Source organism: Aspergillus undulatus (genome assembly GCF_047715775.1).
Source record: "Aspergillus undulatus strain CBS 261.88 unplaced genomic scaffold BDV17scaffold_83, whole genome shotgun sequence".
Lineage (NCBI taxonomy): Eukaryota > Fungi > Ascomycota > Eurotiomycetes > Eurotiales > Aspergillaceae > Aspergillus > Aspergillus undulatus.
The window spans coordinates 32,408-53,114 of NW_027396687.1; the positions used below are offsets into that span (position 1 = coordinate 32,408).

A 20,707-nucleotide genomic window follows, 5' to 3' on the forward strand; every position below is an offset into this window, starting at 1 on the left:
CACCTAGCTAGCGTCTTCGAAGCCTTCTCTGGTCGCGGATCACCCGCTGAACTCGTGTGTTTATTCTCACCGCATCTCTATCTCTTTCTCGCCACTTGCTAGCCCTCCTTGTGCCTGCTGTCTGTGAGACATGACCGATACGCGGCGGCGGCTACGCTCTAATCACGCCTGCATCAACTGCAGGAGGAAAAAGACACGGTGTCCTGGTGAGAAACCGGCTTGTTCGTGCTGTGTTCGTCTAAATCAGCAATGTTCCTATGCTGCGGCGGGCGGCTCAACGAGCGGTCTAAATGTATTCTTCCATTCATCCTAAAACTGAATGAAGGCAGCTGCTGATACATGCCACAGAAAGACCGACTCGCTGAGCTCGAAGAAAAAGTGAATCAGATACTGCGGGGTGCTGCCCAGTCAAATCACCATGAACAACAGCATCAGCAACAGCAGCAGCAAGTGATCGAAGATGCGCCCGATTTTCCAACGACAGGGTCGCATGGCGACGTGAACTACACTCAAGATAACGCCTTCTTTTCGATATTTGGGCTGGACGATGGTAGTCCGCAGGCTTCGTCACTTACTGTTACGAAGGCGATCGACCTCTACCTCGAATGCTGCCATCGACAGCCCGTTTGGTGTTTCAATATCAAGGAACTTGCGAATATCGAGTCCCATCCGGAGGAGCTTATCTGCAGTATTCTCGCCTTGACTTCGCGATTCTCACGAGAGGCAGAGCAGGGGCATCGGTATGCGGATAGTGCAAAGAGCTTGATCATGCTGCGGATTGCAAATGGGACTGTTGAACTCGCAACAATCGAAAGCCTCTGCCTCCTCGCTTACTCTTCATTCATCGGTAAGTGGTCGCTACCTTTACCGACCGAGTGACGCTGACTTTGCACAGACGGACAGTTGCAACTTGGACGTTTCTATTTAGGACTCGGATTGCAGCTATGTCGAGCAGCCATGCTAGACACTGAGGCAGCGTATGTACGTGAGGATCGGCAGGCAGAGCAAAAGAAACGCCTATTTTGGAGCCTTCAAATATTGGAACAGTCATACGGGCGACAAACGGGCCTCCTTAGCATTCCAACCGCGACATGGAGGCCACCGTACCTTTCTAGCGGTGGACCCATGGAGCAGGAAAAGAATAGCATACCGAATCCACCACCACCACCGAGAGATACTGTTGGATGCTCCTCACCAGATGATACTGGCATCTGGAGCATGTCAATTTACTTTGGCTGGGTATGGAGCAAAGTCCGGGCATACGTATCGCACTGCGCCAGCAATCGACTCACAGAGCCCTGGAGGCACGAGTCGATGTATTCTGTGGTGCTCTCCGACTTGACCGAGATCGAAAACAGCACCCCCCTATGTCACCGATATGAACATGTGCAGTTCTACCGAAGAACAGCAGAGGAGCTTGCCGTAAACCGAGCCTACTGGGTGCCTTGGGTGAAGCTGCAGTTCATGTACCATGCCACTCTCACCGTCCTCAACCATCCCTTCTTATACATCATCGCTTCACAGTACAACCCCAATCTTGCCATTCCCAATAGCTTCTGGCGCCGGTCGTCGGAACTCGTGCTTCTACACGCAACCTGGATAGTTCGCTTGATCGACATGGTTTCTGAGAAGAAACTCCGGCTGGCCGATCCATTCTTTGGCCATGTCGCTGCGATCGCAGCCAGTGTCCAGTTATACTATTGCTGCGCTGACGATCCCCGGCTAAAGTACAAGTCACGAGCAGATCTTGCGAAATGCAGTGATTTTCTTCGCAGCTTCGTTCCGCTTTCGCGTGCTTGCGAAGGCTTAGTAGGTACCACCTGCACAATGAAGCAACTCGATCTAACCCCTCATAGAGCCGAAAGTTGGATGAGCTCACCCGCATCGCATCTGGTTCCGATATACTGGATCTCGATGACTGGGTCCCGTCCAAGATTCGTCTAAATATTCCTCTAATGTGGGATATCCTACAATATAATGTCACTGACGAGTCGGGGCGAGAAACGTTGCTGCATCCTTCTCTCACACCTGCCTTCATCTCCACGCCAGCAAACGAGGCGTCCACTACTGTTGATATCATTGTTACAGCATCGCCCGAGGTCAGCGTCAATACAACCGATGGTGGCCAGGCTGTGCCTATGCCATTGTACCGAAGTCCCACAGCAGCCACTGCAGAGTCCCTTCGAAACACCTCGTTACGCGATCCACTCGTTGCTCCTGTTGACAGTCTTATGCTAAACACCCCATGGCTCTGGGCCGACTCAACGCAGTTTGGAAATATGGACGACGTCGAGTATCACAACTCGGCACCCGTTGTGGGAGACATCGAAGGCTCGGCTTGGTGGAATCTCGGAAATCTATAGAAATGATCCATGCGATACGTACGACTTGTCTAGAACGAACATGTTCTCATCTTCTCGCGAATCTCGGTGCTGAGACCAAAGCTCGTCAATTGCTAGGCAGAGACCAGAGAGTGCCCGGATGCCACGCCGCCATTACTCCTCCATAGCGACCATACCAAACCGAATCCACACGCGACAACTCCCACGCAGCGCCTCCGGTACTCAAACAGCCAACAACAGTATACCCAAACCTGGAGTGACCCAGAATATCTTCAACCGCTGGCGGAAAATGACGGTCCTAAGCAGCTTGAACGGGTCCATCGCGCTTTGTCCCCATGCACCCATTCTCCACGCAACCCACAGGTAGACGAAGATCACTGTTAACGATATCTAGGATCCCACTGCACCTACCCTGCTGCTGCGCGTGACGCCCGTCTCGCGGCCTTGATCAGTACACATTACGGTCCCACATATCCATTGCAACTGCGCAGTAGTTCTAACTAGCCAAGGTGAGGAGAAGAAAGGGGTCGGGCACCGCCCTCGCATCCCTTGAACGGATTCCGTGGAATCCCCAAGCCCTTTGCACAACGGAACCATTTTCCGCATTCCATAGTTAGTACCTGCTCACTGCACAAATTCCTACTCTATATGCGCTCAATGAGTCCCCATCGGCGGAGCGTAAGATGTCCCTTGAGTAGAATGCGGGGTATGCGAGCTCCAGCTTTAGCTAGTACAATCGGGGCAATGCAGACGAGATGCCTCGCTTTCCACAGCACGCTGCAGGGGCCAACGTGAGGACGTAATGTAGCTCAACGCGAGCTTACCCCGCAGATATGGGTTCTGCGCAGGTGTATTCTTAGCAACACCCAAACAGGAAGCCTGGAACTTTTGCCCTAATCGGGTATGGACTGGCTATCAGTTTAAAACAACTCTCTTGCGGGGTCCGGCTCACTTCCGACTTTTCCGCCACCCTTATCACTGTCCATGCACGCCGTATCTTCCGTATCTGGCTTGCTGGTCCATGAATCCTTCCAAACGGAGCCCTAGGAATCGGTTCGGAAGCGGTCTCTCACACGGAATGATGGAGGGATGCTGTCATGCAGCCCGGACACGGCCACGGACCCGTGGGCCACTGCGGGGTCTGGACCCTCCCTCTGTCTGATAGGCAGAGTATAGAGCTATAGCTATACTACAGATCTAGCTGCCAATGCCACAACAAAATGATTGATTGATTGAACGAATTAACGAGTGACGATCACAGAACTCCCACTTCTACAATGCCTCCTTCAGCTTCCTCCTCACCCTCACGCCCCGCCTCCCAGAACATCACCATAATCGGCGCAGGCATAGTCGGCACAAACCTCGCCGACGAACTCCTATCATCAGGATGGCCCGCATCAGCCATAACAGTCATCGAGCAAGGCCCGCTCTCCCTCTCCGGCGGGTCCACGTCGCACGCACCAGGCCTCGTCTTCCAAACGTCCCCGTCAAAAACAATGACCAAGTTCGCCTCATATACCGTGCAGAAACTCCTCTCGGTTGAAAAGGACGGGCAAGGGTGCTTTAATCAGCTTGGTGGGCTCGAGGTCGCGACGACGCCGGAGCGCGTAGAGGAGTTGAGGAGGAGACATGGCTGGGCGACGAGTTGGGGGGTTGATGCGAGGTTGATTTCGAAGGAGGAATGTCTGGCTTTATATCCGCATTTGAATAGGGATGTTGTTCTGGCGGGATTACATATTCCGAGTGATGGTCTTGCCCTCGCTGCTCGCGCGACGCAAATCTTGATCGAGCGGACGAGCGCAAAGGGGGTTACGTACCTCCCTCACACAAGGGTAACGGGCATAACGCAGGAAAACGGACGCGTAACAGGCGTCGAGACATCGGCCGGTCCCATCCACACGGACACGGTAATCTCCTGCGCTGGCTTCTGGGGCGTCGAGATCGGTGCGCTGGCTGGTGTCGATATCCCCCTCCTGCCACTTGCCCACCAGTACGCGAAAACGGGCCCCGTTGCGGCCCTCGCAAACCGCGACGTGAATAGCAGGATGAACGGGCTTAATGCGTCATTGCCTATTCTCCGCCACCAGGATCAAGACCTATACTACCGCGAACACGGCGATCGGTATGGAATCGGATACTACGGACACAAGCCCATGCCCGTTGTCGCGGGTGAACTTGGTCCCACGCCGAGGCAAGTCGACGAGAAGAATATGCCCTCGCGACTAGACTTCACGGAGATGGACTTCGCACCCGCATGGAAAGAAACGAAGAAACTTCTCCCCGCTCTGGCAGGAACCGAACTCGACGACGGCTTCAACGGCATCTTCTCATTCACACCAGACGGCGGGCCTTTATTGGGCGAAAGCCCAAATCTTGACGGGTTCTTCGTCGCCGAAGCAGTCTGGGTCACGCACAGCGCGGGCGTCGCGCGGGCAATGGCCCAAATTCTCACGAAGGGGTGGAGCGACATCGACGTTAGCGAGTGCGAGCTGTCGCGGTTTGAGAATGTGCAGTTGAATCGGGATTACGTGGCCGAGACGAGTCAGCAGAATTTCGTCGAGATTTATGATATCCTCCACCCTTTGCAGCCGCGTAGTTCGCCTAGGGGCTTGCGGACGAGTCCGTTCTATCACAGGCAGGTTGAGCTGGGGGCTGTCTTTTTCGAGACTGGGGGGTGGGAACGGCCGTTTTGGTATGAATCGAATAAGAGTCTCCTACAGTCCCTGCCGAGTGAGTGGAGGCCCGTCGAGCGCGATACATGGTCCAACAGATTCTACTCACCGATTACGGCCGTCGAGGCGTGGAAGACGAGGAATGCGGTCGCGCTGTATGATATGTCGTCTTTCCACCGTTTCCTTGTCTCAGGCCCTGGAGCGACAGCCCTTCTTCAGACGCTCACGACATCCGAGGTGGATGTGAAGCCTGGGACGATCGTGTATACTCTCCTCTTGAACGAGAACGCCGGTATAAGAAGCGATATCTTCGTTACGAGACTCGATAGGAATACATACCAGATTGGCGCAAACACAGCGACAGACCTTGCGTATCTTTCCCGACAAGCGCGGCACCTGTCTACCTCATCCTCTACCTCTACCAGCACCAGCAGCGTCCAAGTGACCGTCACCGACATAACAGGCGCAACATGCAGCCTAGCCCTCTGGGGCCCGCGCGCCCGCTCCGTCCTAACATCCGCCCGCGTATCGGCATCAACAACATCAAACACCAATCTACCATACATGCACGCACTTCCGACAACAATCGCCTCAATCCCGACCCTCCTCCTCCGAAAGTCCTACGTCGGCGAATACGGCTGGGAGATCCAGACGAGTGCCGAACACGGCCGTCGTCTCTGGGACGCCCTTTACGCCGCGGGAAAACCGCACGGTCTTGTACCCGCTGGCCGGGCGGCGCTGAATGCGCTTAGGATCGAGAAGGGGTATCGCACGTATGGGGCTGATATTGGGACTGAGTATGATCCTTACGAAGCGGGGTTGGGCTTTGCTATTGACGGCGGGAAGAAAGACCATTTCGTGGGGAAGGGCGCGCTAGAGGGACGAAACAAACAGCCTCTCACAAGGCGTCTGCGATGTCTTACGATTGACGATGGAAAGTCAATGGTCATGGGGAAGGAGCCCGTTTTCATCAACAAGAAGCCGGTTGGGTATGTCACCACCGCGGCGTTTGGGTTTAGTGTGCGCAGGCCCGTGGTTTATGCGTGGCTTCCCGGGGGTGTAGGGGAGGGCGCGGGTGTCGAGATTGAATATTTCGGGAAGAGGGTTAGGGCGACGGTTGTGCCGGAGCCGGTGTTTGATCCGGATGGGAAGAGGCTACTCAGTGATGGAGAGGAGACAGATGGAGACGTGGGAGGGAAGATCAGGGCTGTTCTCTAGGGCAGTTAACTGGGTGGCGTTGAACAACTGTATATAGCGCATACTTTGTTGTTGTCCTCCTGTTTTACATACCTTTCGACTGCGAATGAAAGCTTTCTCAAAGCTTCTTGAAACAATCAACCCGGCGCCCCGATTTCTCTTTTACGCTTATACATCGTTAAGTCTCTGATAAAGATATAAGATTGTGCCGGGCCACAGAGCCACCTACCTACCTCTTAAAACTTCAGCCTTTAAACTCCCGCCCAGGCATTGCTAAACAATCTCCAATGAATAGACGGCCAGTATTTGAAAGACCACACGCGCAAACCCAACTTTAGCTACCCCGTCTTTCCCACCAGCATCAACGCCTCAGCAAGCGAACCTAAGTGACCAATGATCTCGGTGAAAAAGGTCTTTGAGCAATTGGACTAGAGGAGGTACGAACCAGCAAAGTAAAAAGAGCCATGTCTCCCCGCCTATAGCTCTAGATGCACACCCGTTGTGTAAAGTCTCCACCGGAAGAGAAATGCGTCTGTGCACTCCGTGTGCCTTTGCCGCAGCCCGGCGGCCATTTACCCAACCTCAGCCGATCGTCGCAATGATCCGGGGATAGCTAACGAAAACAATCATGGGCAAGAGCACGTGCTGATATAATGGCCATTTGTGTTCTGCTTTCTAATTCGACATGGTTCTGGACCGACGTTGTTGCTCCGGGGTAGCGGGATAGAACCTTCGTCTCGAGGGCTAGGACGGACGGATGGGGAAAGTGGTCAGGGTGGTGGCAAACCCAGCTTGGAGGCCTAGACCCTTGGTTCTACCCTCTTAGCAGGCTCTTGTGGTTTGTGCGCTTGGGGTTACCGTTGAAGCTTATTTTGCTCCAGGAGTTCTTTCTTCATGTTCATCTTTTCCTTCGTGATGCATGATCCTGCCCTGGGTACAATCCATTATTGTACTGTGGCCTCTCTTCTCAAGATATAGACGCTATGCCTGTAAGTTACGCTTCGTTTGACAGCCTACACCCACCGGGGGGGGGGGGGGAAATCAAAGTATGGAATGGCATACCTGGTAGTATGAGAAAGTGGCGTGGTCTAGCTCATCAGTTCCACGGCAGCTCAGCTCCAGCCCCAGCGAACCAAACAACCTTCAAACTCTCTATGTCCCGAATATAACATTTCGTTTCGCCACAAGTCAAAAGCCAAACCCTTCTTCAAGCGCAATCAATCTCACCTCCTACCCTCCTCCTCCTTCTCTTCATCCGATCCCCCAGATAAACCACCCCGATGCCTCTTGCACCCTCCTAAACCTAATGGCATGCATATCCCACTTCAATGCTCTCCGACTCCCCCAACCAACCCCTCTCCGAACCACTCCAATACGCATTTACCGCATTCGCCGCATTAACAGTCTACAACTCCGTTGAGCTGATCGTACTCACCCTCGCAACATTCAAGCGCTACCAGGGGCTATACTTCTGGTCGCTGCTGGTCTCGTCATGCAGTCTCATAACCAACACACTCGGCTTCGCGCTATTCTTCTTCGCGCCGATCTCCAACTATATCTGCGTTACGATTATCCTTGTGGGCTGGTATTGCATGGTTACGGGGCATAGTCTGGTGCTGTGGTCGAGGTTGCATCTTGTGCTGCAGAGCCCGAAGGTGTTGAGGGGGATACTATACCTCATTATTACGGACGCGGTATTGCTGCATATACCAGTGACAGTCCTCCTCTACGGCGCTGTCTCGCCCAACCCGGATATTGAGTCCAGGTTCGTAGTGGGGTACAACGTCATCGAGCGCATCCAGCTTATAATGTTCTGCCTGCAGGAATCGCTCCTGTCCGCAATCTATATCTGGGAGACGGCGAAACTCCTCCGGTTACGGCCGCAGCGCGCACACAGTGTTATCCTGGTTCAACTCATCGCGATCAATATTATCATATTGATTCTGGACGTCATTGTCGTCGTATTTCAGTACACGGGGCTCTTTGCGCTGCAGGTTGTTTTTAAGCCTGTGGCGTATAGTATCAAGTTGAGGCTTGAGTATGCGATTCTGGGGCGGTTGGTGCTTGTTGCGTCGGGAAGTGAAGGTGGGTCGAGTGCGCGCGTGTTTAGCGATGAGGTGCAGTGGCCGAGTGTGCCGAGTTGTGAGGATGAGGAGTGTCAGTTTCGGAATTCGAGTCCTAGGGCCGGGAATGGGTCGGGGGGTTCTTGACCTTTATGATTTAATCTTTTTTTCTTATATCCAATAACACTATTCCATTCTATTTTATTCAGTTCACGCCCAATTTTCAGCTCACTGCAGCCTTCGCTGGCAGTCGGCTAGACGATTGAGGGGAGGGTTTCCGACAGCCCTAAAGGGCAGTAAAAGCTCTCGACTTCGGGGAATGCATCCAGTGATACAGAAAAAGAAAATATACCATATAAAATTAGATAAGAGCGTACAAGGCATCAACAAAGCAGCTTCACGTACCTATTCGACGAGTTCCGTCAAAACGTAGTCCGTCAGCTGTCTCGTTAGCTTTTTCCCTAGCGAGCAGATTGTTTCTGGCATTTCTCTTGCGGTCCAGGGCTCGGTGCCCAGCTCGATAGCGGAACGAGCATTTGGTGGTTGGCAGACTTAAGTAGACTAATGTACACTCGATGAAAAGTACGGGTATTTCGGACAAGGTCGGACACAATATGTGTATTCATCTTGAATCTCATGCTAGGGGTTAATGTTTTCTCCGCATCAATCAACCCCAAAAGCAGGCGTTCAAGTTCCCATGCATACCCGTAAAAGAGCCCCCTTTATAAGCTGACCCTAGTGCCGCCTCATCGCGTATAGCGCTTTTCTGGCTGGGGTTAGCGTGACTAGGTTTGGCGTAGTGCGTCATGTGCTCGGGTAGTCTGGGTATTTCCTAAGTTTCGGTGTCGGAAGGCAAATGAGGTCTTCCTGTTAGGTAGGCTTTGGCTTTACGTCACCGTCGACTGCTCTGAACCTCAAAAGGAATGGTGCTTTACTTGGCTTACTTGTTCGCTCTATCGTCCTAGCCATTCATTCCTATTTACGAAGGCTCTTTTGTCTAGTCGATAACATGAATGTAGAAAAAAGTCTTGATATGTGACCAAAATATATATCTGCGCTCTCTCCGGCCGTTTATTGACCAAACCATGCCCTGACACACGGGCACATAATCGAACCCTGAGCGGCCAAGCTCTGATTTATGAAACACTGCCTGTATTTCTAATCTGTGCTTCGACATGGGACTTTTGACAAGTGGATCCTGACGTGACGGCCCGGCGATGCCCGGGTTAGCCCGCGACTGTGCACCCTAGTGATGTGTAAAATACCGTCCGAAAGGGACGTGCAAGCCAATCAGACAGTGATATAAATTACGGCGCCGTTATCAATTACGTGATAATAAGGTGGGGCAGCCAGGCTAATGAAATCCTTGCCTGCCTCTCTAGTGAGACGGGCTTCCTACCGCTCTATATCTCCCACAGCAGGGCCAGGAAGGATAGGGGCTGCACTCCCGCCGAGGTCGGTGGCTTCAGCTGACGACCTCACTGGCCGCGAGTTGAAGCTATCCTGACATCGCCAGTAGCGATCCGCAGCCGATATCACATTTCTGTAAGTATATCAAATGCTTAACCATGAAGGTCAAAAGCCTGTTTTTATAATATTTTTACTATTAGTACTATAAATAATACTATGATATAAGTATATTATTGATTCTAGATCCCTTTCCAGGGATATAAGTATAAAAAAGAGATATCTAAGGGTTTAACTGCTACAATAACAAGGCTAATATATAAGAGAAATTACCAGCTTTTCCTAATATAGTTAGTGACCCGTTTGTCTCCAAATAATAATGGACCGTCCGAAATCGTAAAAAACTGGTATTTGACTTCGTAATTTATCCAGCCCATCCCTAGTGCACCCCAAGAACCTCCATTGTGGACGACTTCAGTCGTGATCTGAACACTCAGGTTCCTCCGCCGACCTGAAGAGGCCTCTTTGTTATCGATGTGCCCTGCAAAACCGCAGACCGAAGAGAAAGAGCTGATAGCCGAAAGCGCCCGAACTTACGCCGCGACGCGGCCAGGGACAGACTATCTCTATAAGCCACGCTCATTATTGCCTGATCATGTGCAAGACAGCTAAACTGCTAGTGCGACGTTAGTGCGCCTCCTTCAGCCTGACGAGGGCAATCCCCCGCGTTCTGTGTTGGTCTTATTCTCGTTGCCGCTTCGTTCCCTGACAATTCCATCCTCCGGCCACTCGACGGCGGCAAAAACAGAGACAGAAACCAACAATTGTGACATTACGATAACGAGGTGAAAAAGAGAGGGAACAAATGCCGACAGCGAATCAAATGGACATTGAGGTGGACGAGGACATCGCCTCGCTAGCTGCCTCCATTGCGACGACGAGCTCAGGGACGTCGCTGGCCTCCAGCGTGCTACAGTACGAGTTCAAGTACGGCCGGCGATACCATGCATATCAGGCTGGGAGTTATGCGTTTCCCAACGACGAGCCTGAGCAGGACCGCCTGGACATGGTGCACCACGTCTACTACCGCGCGCTGCACGACAAACTCTTCCTCGCGCCCTTTGATCCAGACGGAAAACGGGTGTTCGATATCGGAACGGGGACTGGACTCTGGGCAATTCAGTTCGGCGACCAGTACCCACAAACAACGGAGATCCTCGGCGCGGATCTCAGCCCGATCCAGCCCAGTTGGGTTCCCCCGAATGTAAGGTTCGTTGTGGACGATGTCGAGAAGCCATGGGTTGTCTCGGAGCCGTATGACTTTATTCACTGTCGATATATGGCGGGGTCAATCAAGGACTGGCCGAGGCTCATCAAGCAGTGCTTTGATAATCTGAAACCCGGCGGGTGGCTCGAGCTGCAGGAGACGGCGAACAGGCTGTATTCGGAGGACGGTAGCCTGAAAGGGGATAGCTATATGGTGAAAATGATTGATGGACTGATTGAGGCGTGCGACAGGATTGGACGGACGATGGATCCTGCTCCGTCGATGGAGGGGTGGGTGCGCGAAGCTGGTTTTGACAAAGTCCTGGTGCAAAAGATCAAGCTCCCCGTTGGGGTCTGGCCAAAGGACGCGAGGCTCAAAGAGTGCGGGGCTCTACTGCGTCTTAATTTTATTGAAGGCGTTGAAGGGTTCACTGCTGCTCTGTTCGGAGAGGTTCTTGGTTGGGAGCGCGAAGAGATCAAGGCTTTGAATGCCGGAGTTCGTGCCGAGTCATTGCGCAATGACATCCACCCTATCTTTGACTTTCACGTTATCAGTGCCCAGAAGCCACTGTAGGCTGTGTGATTGGTGCCTTGCATGCGGCTGTTGGGCCTCCTGCAGGCGGTGCTGGCCAACTGGGCATATCGGAGGATTCATAAGGCTGATGTGACGAGATCAAGAGACGCATGCCTAGGGTTTGGCGCTTGCACATGGAACATGCATGAACTATCCAATGAATGTGGCTGATCTGGAGAAAACAAAGACATCCTTGAATCGACAACAAGAGGAGTTCTTGTCTAGTGTCACTTTCCTTTGTCTTCATGCAGCTTCGTTGTGAATTTGAGGTTTGAACCGCCTCAGTATAAATCAAATGAACCCCTCCACACAACTCGCTTTCTCTCCCCTCCCTCACACCTCTTACCTTTCCTAATTTCGACCCTTTTCCCACTCTGATCAAGCATTCGAGATGGGTGTACAAGGCTATCCAGATGCGCTCAGCGAAGAGGTGATTGAAGTCGTTCACGAAGAAGTCAAGCCCAAGGTCGAGAAGTCCGAGGACGACCAGCCACAGTTCAAAGGAGAATTCGTCGCTCTGAGCAAGGTAGACCCCGAGTTCGCTTCCGTAAGTCTTTGCAACATTTCTGCTCAAAAAGTACTGACCTCTTAGTTGTTTGCCAATGCTCCCTTCTCCTCTGGAGGCTTCTTCACGGGCGCCCCCTTCGAAGATCTCCGCACTCAGTATGTCGCGACCAAAAAAAAAACAAGGCTATGAAGCGACACTCACCCTCGGAACTAAAGGGTCTATTGGCAAGATTCGCACGCGCGATGGTTACAAGAATGAAACTCGCATCTATCGTCCCTCTTCAGTTCCGGATGGTGGAAGCCCCGTCATTGTTCTCATCTATGGCGGTGGCTATCATCTAGGGACCAACATGCAGCTTGTTCCATTCGCGCTAGCTTTGACGGCCATGTTCAATGCGACGACCATCACAGTATTTATAGATTGGCTCCCGGACACCCCTTCCCCCAGGCCCCCGAAGATATCTGGGACTCGGTCAAATGGGTCGCACAACATGCGACTCTGCTCGGTTCCGATCCCTCCAAGGGCTTCATCCTCGGCGGTGTTTCGGCCGGCAGACATCTCACGACCATCATTGCTCAGCTCGCTGCGAAAGAACAACTGCAGCCTCCTTTGACGGGACACTGGGTTCCCGTCCCCGTTCTTCTTGGAGTCGTCGACGAAGTTCCGCCGTGACGTTCCGGTGGGTGTTGGATGGTTGTTGGGACGTGACGTGAGCGAGGATGAAGTCGATAAGGCAGCCGGAGACGCACTCGGACTGATTAAGATCCAGACAAAGTAGGGCAGGTACAACAGCCGTGTGAACGTTGGGTTGCTCTTGCCTTCGAATGCTTCACATTGTTATGCAGCCGCTTTTTTCTCCCATGTACACCTTAGGAGATTCCATGTTTCTACCACAGATCAGTAGTTCCCACTGGGTTTGTTCTTTTCTCAAGCTCAGTGAGCTATGACTCAGGACCACGTTTCTCCAGTTTATTTTCGTAAACACGTAAAGTCCGCAACGAAGGATTCAGCCCGGGGCGGAGTTGGACGAATCTCGCTCCGACGTCACGAGATTCAGCGCCATGGCCGACCGGACTTCTTTAAACCCCGACTCTCTCTTCTCCTTCCTTCTAACCACCGATTACAACAATCATTTCCATCATGGACGATCCCAGCTATACGGCCGCCGCTTATGGCCGGGCTTGTGAGAGCTGTGCAAGGGCAAAGTGCAAGTGCCTGGTGACTGAAGCTGGGGGAAGCTGCGCGAGGTCTGTTGCCCACCTACTATTACCGCTCGTCGACCCACCCTGATACAACCGTACCAGATGGCTTACTGAGGATAGGTGCCTCCGACTAAATCGCGAATGCAAACCAGCGAGTCGAACTCGGAAAATGAATCCAGCTCGACGATCAGCTGCTGCAAAGACGGCGCAATTGGAGAGGAGGCTGGATGAGCTCACTACCCTGCTCCAGGCAAACACCCAACCCAAACCAATTCCCACGCCGGAGGCTACGTTATCCGATTCGGGCTTCAGCAGTGGCTCTCAGTCTCACGCGTCTGGAAGCGACCGTGGTAGACCGGTCGCGGTAGTCGGGGGAGTCGATAGCCACCCAACGTGCTCGGTGGCGGACGAGGCAATCCTGAGCGACTTCCGATCGCACAGGCTTCCATATTTACCGTTCATACACATTCCATGTGCAGCATACGCAGCCGAGATTAAACTGGAGTTCCCACTGCTCTGGCATTGCATGGTGACCTTGCACTGCAAGGATACAGTTCAGCGCGCTGCGCTGCACATCGAGTTCAAGACTATGGCGGCCCGGGCGCTGTTGGTTGACTGCCAGCGAAATTTTGATCTACTGCAAAGTCTTCTTGTATACTTGGGGTGGTATGTACCCACTGCATAATATTCATCCCGTGCTAAGTCTCCATAGGATTGGGTACGAGTGTCAGCCGCGAAAGATATCTTTGGGACCGTACATGCAGATGTTGACCGGCCTGGTCCTAGACATGGGTCTCAACAGACCTCCACCTCAGAATTCCGACATTCCCAGCGCGCAGTTCATCAGGACGGGCAGTGGCTCTTGCAGACCCTGGGTATCACTGGTTAGGACTATGGCCGAACGAAGAGCTGTCCTCGGCTGCTTCCTTGTCTGCTCCAAGTAAGCGACATGGTCCATTGGTTTTGAAAATGGCTGACATTCTAGTTTGGCTCAAACTCTTGGCCGGACCGATTCCATTCGGTGGACTCCCCATATGCAAGAGTGTCTCGATGTCTTGAATGAGAAAAAGGAGGTCCCTGGCGACGCCTTGCTGGTTCGCCTGGTTCGCGCGCAACTGGTCGTAGACAAGGTCGTCAAAGATCTTGGTCACGAAGGCGACAGGATAAATGAGCGAGGAAGTGGTAGAGCGCCCGTCTCGTTTTATATTCGCGGCCTGCATACCCAACTAGACGATGTCCGCAACTGGCTTCCTCCCGAGATACTCCATAAAAGTGAGCTCATCTAGTGGCCCAATAGACTCAGGACTAACAGCGACAGACGTCTTGCTTTTGCACTTATACCATGCCGAGACCACAATCTACGAAACGGCCATGGCCAAGTCAACCTCAACCGACGAGCTGGATCTGACTCGCCTCGACTACCTATACGCATGCCTTGACGCCATCCGAAAGCGATTCGATCTGCTTCTCAGCTTCACCCCTGCGGAGTTCGCCACTCTCCCCTCGACTGTGCTTTTTCCTACCGCGCACTCCCTGGTTGCCCTTCTTCGTCTGTCAACCTTTGAATACCCCGGCTGGGATCTAGTAGTTGTTCGTCAGACGGCGGACCTCCTCTCGCTTACCCAGCAAATAGCGGACAAGTTCTCACAGGTGGCTGGCGCAATCGGCATCAAGAACCCTGCGGATGGCAATATGACCGACTGTTTCACGCTGGCCGCCAAAATTATGTTGGGGCTGTGGGCTGGGTGGGCGTCTAAGCTGCCGGAATTGCCTACGCAAACAGATGCCGTGCCACCTATTCCTGAATATGATCAGAGCCTTGTCGATGCTTGGCTGGCAACCCAAGATTTGTCCTGGCTGTCGCAGTATCCGTCCTTCGGGTTTGCGGCGAATGCACAATTTTAGACTGTTTTGTTGGACTGCACTAGAATGGTTTGGACTTAAGAGTCAGGAGACGTGTTAATAATAAACACGCAATTCACGTTATTTAGGTCTGTTTTATAAACACAGGATTACGAGGCGGAGTTGAAGAGTCATCGCGGCTTTGGCCGAATCCCGCTCCGCTGGTTCGGACTTAACCAAGCCTCGCTGCACGTCGCCTTTTAACACCGCAGACCCCTAGACAATGGCTAGTCCCCTGCTTTAAAAGACTGGTCCAGATCCAGATTCAGATCTTGTCCTACGAGCCTCAAGTCTGTCTTCACTAACCCGAGTACCTCGACTTCGCCAACATGGACGAGAAGCACGATACCTCGCTGACCCAAACGCAAGTTCCTTCCAACACACACACAACAACCGAGCAGAACATGGATACCTCGTCATCGCCTTCAATGTCGCTCAAAGAACGGAACGCCGGAGACACAAGCTCCGTATCAAAACCTAAACCTGACGACTGGCAAACCTCTGGCGAAGCGGCGCCAGAGGAATGGATCGGCGGAATCCAGCTGTTTATGGTAGTCGCTGGAATCACTCTAGTTATATTCCTAATGTTACTGGACATGTCCATCATCGCGACGGTATGTTTTTCTTGACCGACCCAGTTTTGTGTTATCGGTTTGGGCTAATCATTGTCCTGGCACTCGGTAGGCCATCCCGAGAATCACAGACCAGTTCCACTCGCTTGAAGATGTTGCTTGGTATGGGAGTGCGTATACACTAGCCAGGTGAGTTGGCAACAGGAATGACTGGATTCGAGTCTATTAACATTGGTTAGTTGCGCCCTGCAACCGCTTACCGGCAAGTTCTACACCTTTTTCAAGTCCAAGGTACGTCCTCCTCCCCGTCTGCTTGCGCATATTTAACGACCGCAGTGGGTGTTCTTGAGCTTCTTCGCGGTCTTCGAACTGGGCTCAGTGATATGTGGCGTTGCCACATCATCCATGATGCTAATCATTGGGCGCGCTGTCGCCGGCATGGGAAGTTCCGGCATGATAAATGGCGCCTTGACAATTCTTGCTGGTGCTGTTCCAATGCATAAGCGACCAGGTACCTCCTTCAACAAATGATTTGTTAGACTTAGCGTGCTGACTGCGATAGCTCTTATTGGCATGATGATGGGATTTGCCCAGCTCGGTCTCGTTCTCGGTCCTCTCATCGGCGGGGCATTCACCACAAAGACAACCTGGCGGTGGTGTACGTCGCACATCCCCAAACGACATTTGGGTAGTTTATCTGACACTCACACAGGCTTCTACATTAACCTCCCCATTGGCGGTCTTGTCGCCATTCTCCTACTTTTCACCCGTGTACCCGAACAACGCAAAAAGGGCCGCGCCCTCGACGTCATCCCAACACTCCACAAAACCCTCGACCTCGTCGGCTTTGTCCTCTTTGCCCCAGCAGCCATCATGTTCCTCCTTGCACTTGAATATGGTGGCAACGAGTACCCATGGAATGACTCACGTATTATCGGTCTATTCGTCGGCGCAGGCGCAACCGCCATCGTCTTTTTGGGGTGGGAGTATTACAAGGGCAAAGAAGCCATGATCCCCTTCCACCTCATCACTCAACGCATCGCGTATAGCAGTTATGCCACGGTCGCTGTGATTTTCGGTCTTACGATGGTCATGTCTTATTATCTGCCGATTTATTTCCAGTCGATTAGGGATGAATCGGCGCTCGATAGTGGTGTTAACCTCCTACCTAATATTCTTGCCCAGCTTGTTTCGGCTGTTCTGTCTGGTGTTCTCAGTATGACCTCTCACCTACTCAAACCGTAAGTAATGAACGGTATGCTAACTTTCTGCAGTTGGAAAACTAGGATACTACCTCCCCTGGTGCCTCGGCGGCGCAATCTTCTCCGCAGTCGGATCAGGCTTGCTCTCAACCCTTTCCCCTACAACTTCCACAGCGGCCTGGGCAGGCTACCAGGTTCTCGTCGGTCTAGGTCGCGGCGCATCCACACAAGCTGTTCGTCTTCGCTCCTCCTCCTTCAACCCCTTCCTCCCTTACACAACCTAATATTATTCAAACAGCCCATGCTCGCCGTCCAAAACGGGATAAACCCCGACGACATTTCAACAGCAATGGCAGTCCTCACATTCAGCCAAACATTCGGCGGCTCCGTATTCCTCGCGATCGCCTCCGTTATATTCTCCGAAGGATTGAAGGACCAGATCCCCAAGTTCGCGCCGAACGTCGATACACCTGCTCTTGTTGCTGCCGGTGCTACGGGCTTCAGGGATCTTGTATCCGGTGATGATCTTGTGGGTGTCGTGAAGGGGTACGCAAAGGCTATTGACTGGGTGTTTTATCTTGTTGCTGCGCTTTGCGTTGTGCAGTTTGCGGCAGCTTGGGGGATGGGTTGGGGCGATGTTAGGAAGAAGAGTGATGGGGAGAAAGGGGTGAGCAGTCAGGACGGAAAGGCTAAGGATGAGGAGAAGGGGCAGGCTTAACCTCCGTTGGGATATTTCTGTTATTTGGGAGTTTGGGGGTTGGTCAAGGGGTCACCGGTTATATAGATAAATCTACACTCACATATACATGAGAAGTCACCCTGTGAAAATAATGATATCGATATCCACACTTCAAAAGCAGATTCTCCCTTAATCCACGAATGTCAACATCCATCATTCAGCTCACGGGGTCTCAGCTGCTCATTCAATAATCATAACCATCCCGACTCCGTTCCCTTCGTGCACGTCAGAACAGTGACAATCTATACCCCTTGGATCCCCACTCTGCACTGACCAGCGGCTTATCTCGGGAGCTAAGCCCAGTTTGTCCAACCCTGGCCCGGCTGGGAACAGCCCGAACCTTGGTTGCTGAACCAATCACGGGCCGGAGAATTCTCTGTCATCAGGATCTGACGGGGTTATCCCGGTCTGTTGGAGACGAGTAATATCACAAAACAGCACTCCTGCAAACACCTGGTGATATCCTATGTTTGGTGATCGTGAACTGCCAAGCTTCGTTTCGACAACAAATGAAACGCGCATTCTCTATCCCATTTCGCTCTTACAAATCCGTGAAGCCTCCCCGCATATCCTCGCGCCCATCACCCATTTCTCGCTCTTATCATCAACCAAGCCCAAATCCACCTCAGAACACAATGTCTGAAGTGCAAGAGCAAGCAAAAGAGCAAACCCAAGAGCAAAAGCTCCCTCCCCTCTCCCCAGCAGACTTCAGAATCTACAACTCCAAAGCAGAACACATGGACTACTTCGTACGCCCCCCATCCACCATCCACCGCCCACCACCCCAAGAATCCACCCCCATCTAACAAAGCACAGCACTCCAACTTCCGCCGCTCCTGGAACATCCTCTGGGAAGCAACAGAGTCCGGCCGCCGACCGAAGAACATGACTCTAAAACAATTCCTCAGCGTGGGGCTGCACTTCGCCGAACACCTCGAAGTGCATCACCACATTGAAGAGACGTATATCTTCCCCGTGCTCGCTAAGAAAATGCCCGAGTTCCAAGCTGGCAAGGGGAAGGGGAAGCGCGCTGCTGAGCTCCTGCGCCAGCACCGCGAGATCCATGCCGGCCTGGACGGGTTCAAGGAGTATCTTGAGAAGTGCTCGAGTGGCGAGGAGGAGCTGAGACTTGAAACGTTAAGGGAGAAGATGGTCAACTGGAAGGATGTGCTCTGGAGTCATTTGGATCAGGAGGTTAGGACGCTCGGGGCGGAGAATATGCGGAGGTATTGGACGAAGGAGGAGATGGCTACTATTCCAATGTGATTTGGTTTTATGTGTGGGTGGCTTTTCGTTGTGGTTTGGGGCTTGTATTATTATTTGACTTATTTGATTTCGGTTGGGTTTTATCATTTTGGTGCCGTGCTCGGTCTCGTGTGCCGTGTGTCGGTTTGAGATTGGGAATTTTCCTGTACTTTTCTGCGCAGGTGAGGTGGTTGTAATATCTAGGTAGAAACTGTTCTGTCGAGTTACTGGACCATGCCACCGGTCCGATTCAATGGAATTCAAGTTCATACTCATATGGCCTGCCATGGCATCTAGCCATGTAGGGTCTCGCAGAGAGATGAAGCCGTCAACACCGCCAATCCCGAAGCCAAGAGAAGCCGTACGCAGGAAGGGTAAGCAAGCTCTGGAGGTCATATCTATGATTTCGGATAGCATAAAAGGAAACGTAATGAATGGGAAGTAGTCTTAATAGGCCGTCTATACAAGGCAAGCAAATAGCTCTTATTGAGAATGAGCGTATGCATCTCTCTCCGTCAACCTTATCTTCTCATCATGAGCAGAGAACCCTATCCCTGCCACGACCCTCTCATAATCGTCGTCAAAACCCGCGCGATTGCATAGACAAGAGTAGATCGAGACAATGACTTTGCCGACGAGGAACCCAAGGACACAAGAGAGAACCCCAGCAAGGAGCCCCATCAGCCCAGGAAGCAAGACCGGTCGGAGGTGCTTCAGGTAGTGTCTATTCCGGCCCCAGTCTGTCGGACTTTGGTGGTGGTGATGGTGGCCATGGCCATCATCGTGGCCGCAGTCAACGTGGACGTCCACCTCATTGCCCTTGACGTGGGCCAATTTAGAACCAGAACCATAGTGCCACGAATAGGAAGTCTTGTGTAGCAAATCAACATAGAGCGACTTTGCTTTCTTTGTCGCCCACCAGCTGCGATCCTTCTTTGCTTCGGAAGCCGGCGCAAGATGGTGATGAAACCGACGACGACTCGATTCCTCGACCTGTATGATTTCAAAGTTGCCCTCGGTATCTCGGACCATGCCGATGGCGACCGGGCTTTCAGTAGCAGGCCGACCTTGGAGGTCGACGAGTGTTAAGGTCAAGCGGTAGAGGCCGCCGAGTTCCCCGTCTGGTTGATGAGGGAGGGGCTGGACGTCTAGGGCGTATGCGACGGGGACGCTTTCTGACCCGGAGGACCAACTTCGCTGGGCGTGGAATTCCATGGGCATTGAGGCGGGGAAGATGATCTCGTCATTGGCGAGAAGGGTGTCGTTCTTGGTGGAAATGGTGACGCGCTGGGAATGTTAGCAAAATCCTCCAATGTCTCGAGTAGGGGTAGCGCACAAGGAGGGAGGAGAGGGAGGGGAGCTCGTCGATGCATTCCGTGTATGAGAAGGCGCATTCTGCGACAGGGAGGTTGAGGGTGTAGGGTTGGCCTGGAGCCGATCGAGCGAGTCGTGAGTAGAGGGCTGCATCATCTGCTGAGACGGTAAGGATGCTCAGGCAGAGTGCCGTAAGGGAAAGGAATGGCCCCAACATTATGCCAAGGGCTGTGATCGCAAGCTGTGGATAATGATCGAAAGGAAGGAGTCGACGGAGGATGGAGGATAGTATGAGTTTTTCAAGGTCGATGGATGGTGATTATTATTCCTTCTCTCAGCCCTGCAGCCTAACAGCGCAGACGAAAATAAAGAAACAGAATCTTCTTGTGCTAATTCCGCTCGGGCTCTCGACCGTTCTTCCTCCACGCCCGAGTCCATTGTCCATTTTCAATCAGCGCTGGACCCTTGTTCCTGAGACAGCAGACCCCAAGCATCGGCGCAA

General features: G+C 52.6%; 9 protein-coding genes across 9 annotated transcripts; 8 read left to right on the forward strand and 1 right to left on the reverse strand.

Annotated features, from left to right (window-relative positions):
- Positions 1-36: 36 nt before the first annotated feature.
- Positions 37-2,363, forward strand: BDV17DRAFT_301612 (putative C6 transcription factor; the record flags this gene model as incomplete). The annotated part of the gene is made up of 4 exons (XM_073764289.1): positions 37-292; positions 349-847; positions 896-1,809; positions 1,857-2,363. Exons 1-4 carry the CDS (start codon positions 131-133, stop codon positions 2,361-2,363), a joined length of 2,082 nt encoding a protein of 693 aa, XP_073610525.1. The 5' UTR covers positions 37-130.
- Positions 2,364-3,325: 962 nt separating this feature from the next.
- Positions 3,326-6,232, forward strand: BDV17DRAFT_301614 (GcvT family protein; the record flags this gene model as incomplete). The annotated part of the gene is made up of 1 exon (XM_073764290.1): positions 3,326-6,232. The coding sequence occupies exon 1, from the start codon at positions 3,620-3,622 to the stop codon at positions 6,230-6,232; it is 2,613 nt and encodes an 870-aa protein (XP_073610526.1). The 5' UTR covers positions 3,326-3,619.
- Positions 6,233-7,255: 1,023 nt separating this feature from the next.
- Positions 7,256-8,677, forward strand: BDV17DRAFT_276358 (uncharacterized protein). The gene has a single exon (XM_073759326.1). The coding sequence runs from the start codon at positions 7,540-7,542 to the stop codon at positions 8,419-8,421; it is 882 nt and encodes a 293-aa protein (XP_073610527.1). The 5' UTR covers positions 7,256-7,539; the 3' UTR covers positions 8,422-8,677.
- Positions 8,678-10,564: 1,887 nt separating this feature from the next.
- Positions 10,565-11,521, forward strand: BDV17DRAFT_285227 (class I SAM-dependent methyltransferase; the record flags this gene model as incomplete). The annotated part of the gene is made up of 1 exon (XM_073760667.1): positions 10,565-11,521. The coding sequence occupies one exon, from the start codon at positions 10,565-10,567 to the stop codon at positions 11,519-11,521; it is 957 nt and encodes a 318-aa protein (XP_073610528.1).
- A 391-nt stretch (positions 11,522-11,912) lies between these two features.
- On the forward strand, positions 11,913-12,701 carry BDV17DRAFT_296109 (uncharacterized protein; the record flags this gene model as incomplete). The annotated part of the gene is made up of 3 exons (XM_073763217.1): positions 11,913-12,068; positions 12,114-12,184; positions 12,440-12,701. 3 exons carry the CDS (start codon positions 11,913-11,915, stop codon positions 12,699-12,701), a joined length of 489 nt encoding a protein of 162 aa, XP_073610529.1.
- Positions 12,702-13,169: 468 nt separating this feature from the next.
- On the forward strand, positions 13,170-15,136 carry BDV17DRAFT_285228 (transcription factor domain-containing protein; the record flags this gene model as incomplete). The annotated part of the gene is made up of 5 exons (XM_073760668.1): positions 13,170-13,276; positions 13,352-13,897; positions 13,944-14,171; positions 14,217-14,503; positions 14,550-15,136. The coding sequence occupies 5 exons, from the start codon at positions 13,170-13,172 to the stop codon at positions 15,134-15,136; spliced, it is 1,755 nt and encodes a 584-aa protein (XP_073610530.1).
- Positions 15,137-15,299: 163 nt separating this feature from the next.
- Positions 15,300-17,681, forward strand: BDV17DRAFT_233179 (major facilitator superfamily domain-containing protein). The gene is made up of 8 exons (XM_073755823.1): positions 15,300-15,747; positions 15,818-15,894; positions 15,945-15,996; positions 16,042-16,216; positions 16,268-16,363; positions 16,418-16,921; positions 16,980-17,140; positions 17,206-17,681. Exons 1-8 carry the CDS (start codon positions 15,463-15,465, stop codon positions 17,623-17,625), a joined length of 1,770 nt encoding a protein of 589 aa, XP_073610531.1. The 5' UTR covers positions 15,300-15,462; the 3' UTR covers positions 17,626-17,681.
- Positions 17,682-18,281: 600 nt separating this feature from the next.
- BDV17DRAFT_296112 (hemerythrin domain-containing protein) lies at positions 18,282-18,912 on the forward strand (the record flags this gene model as incomplete). Its single annotated transcript, XM_073763218.1, has 2 exons — positions 18,282-18,395; positions 18,463-18,912. The coding sequence occupies 2 exons, from the start codon at positions 18,282-18,284 to the stop codon at positions 18,910-18,912; spliced, it is 564 nt and encodes a 187-aa protein (XP_073610532.1).
- A 231-nt stretch (positions 18,913-19,143) lies between these two features.
- BDV17DRAFT_233340 (uncharacterized protein) lies at positions 19,144-20,508 on the reverse strand. Its single transcript, XM_073755825.1, has 2 exons — positions 20,228-20,508; positions 19,144-20,178 (listed from the first exon to the last, which is right to left on the reverse strand). The coding sequence occupies exons 1-2, from the start codon at positions 20,420-20,422 to the stop codon at positions 19,375-19,377; spliced, it is 999 nt and encodes a 332-aa protein (XP_073610533.1). The 5' UTR covers positions 20,423-20,508; the 3' UTR covers positions 19,144-19,374.
- Between the last annotated feature and the right edge of the window lie 199 nt (positions 20,509-20,707).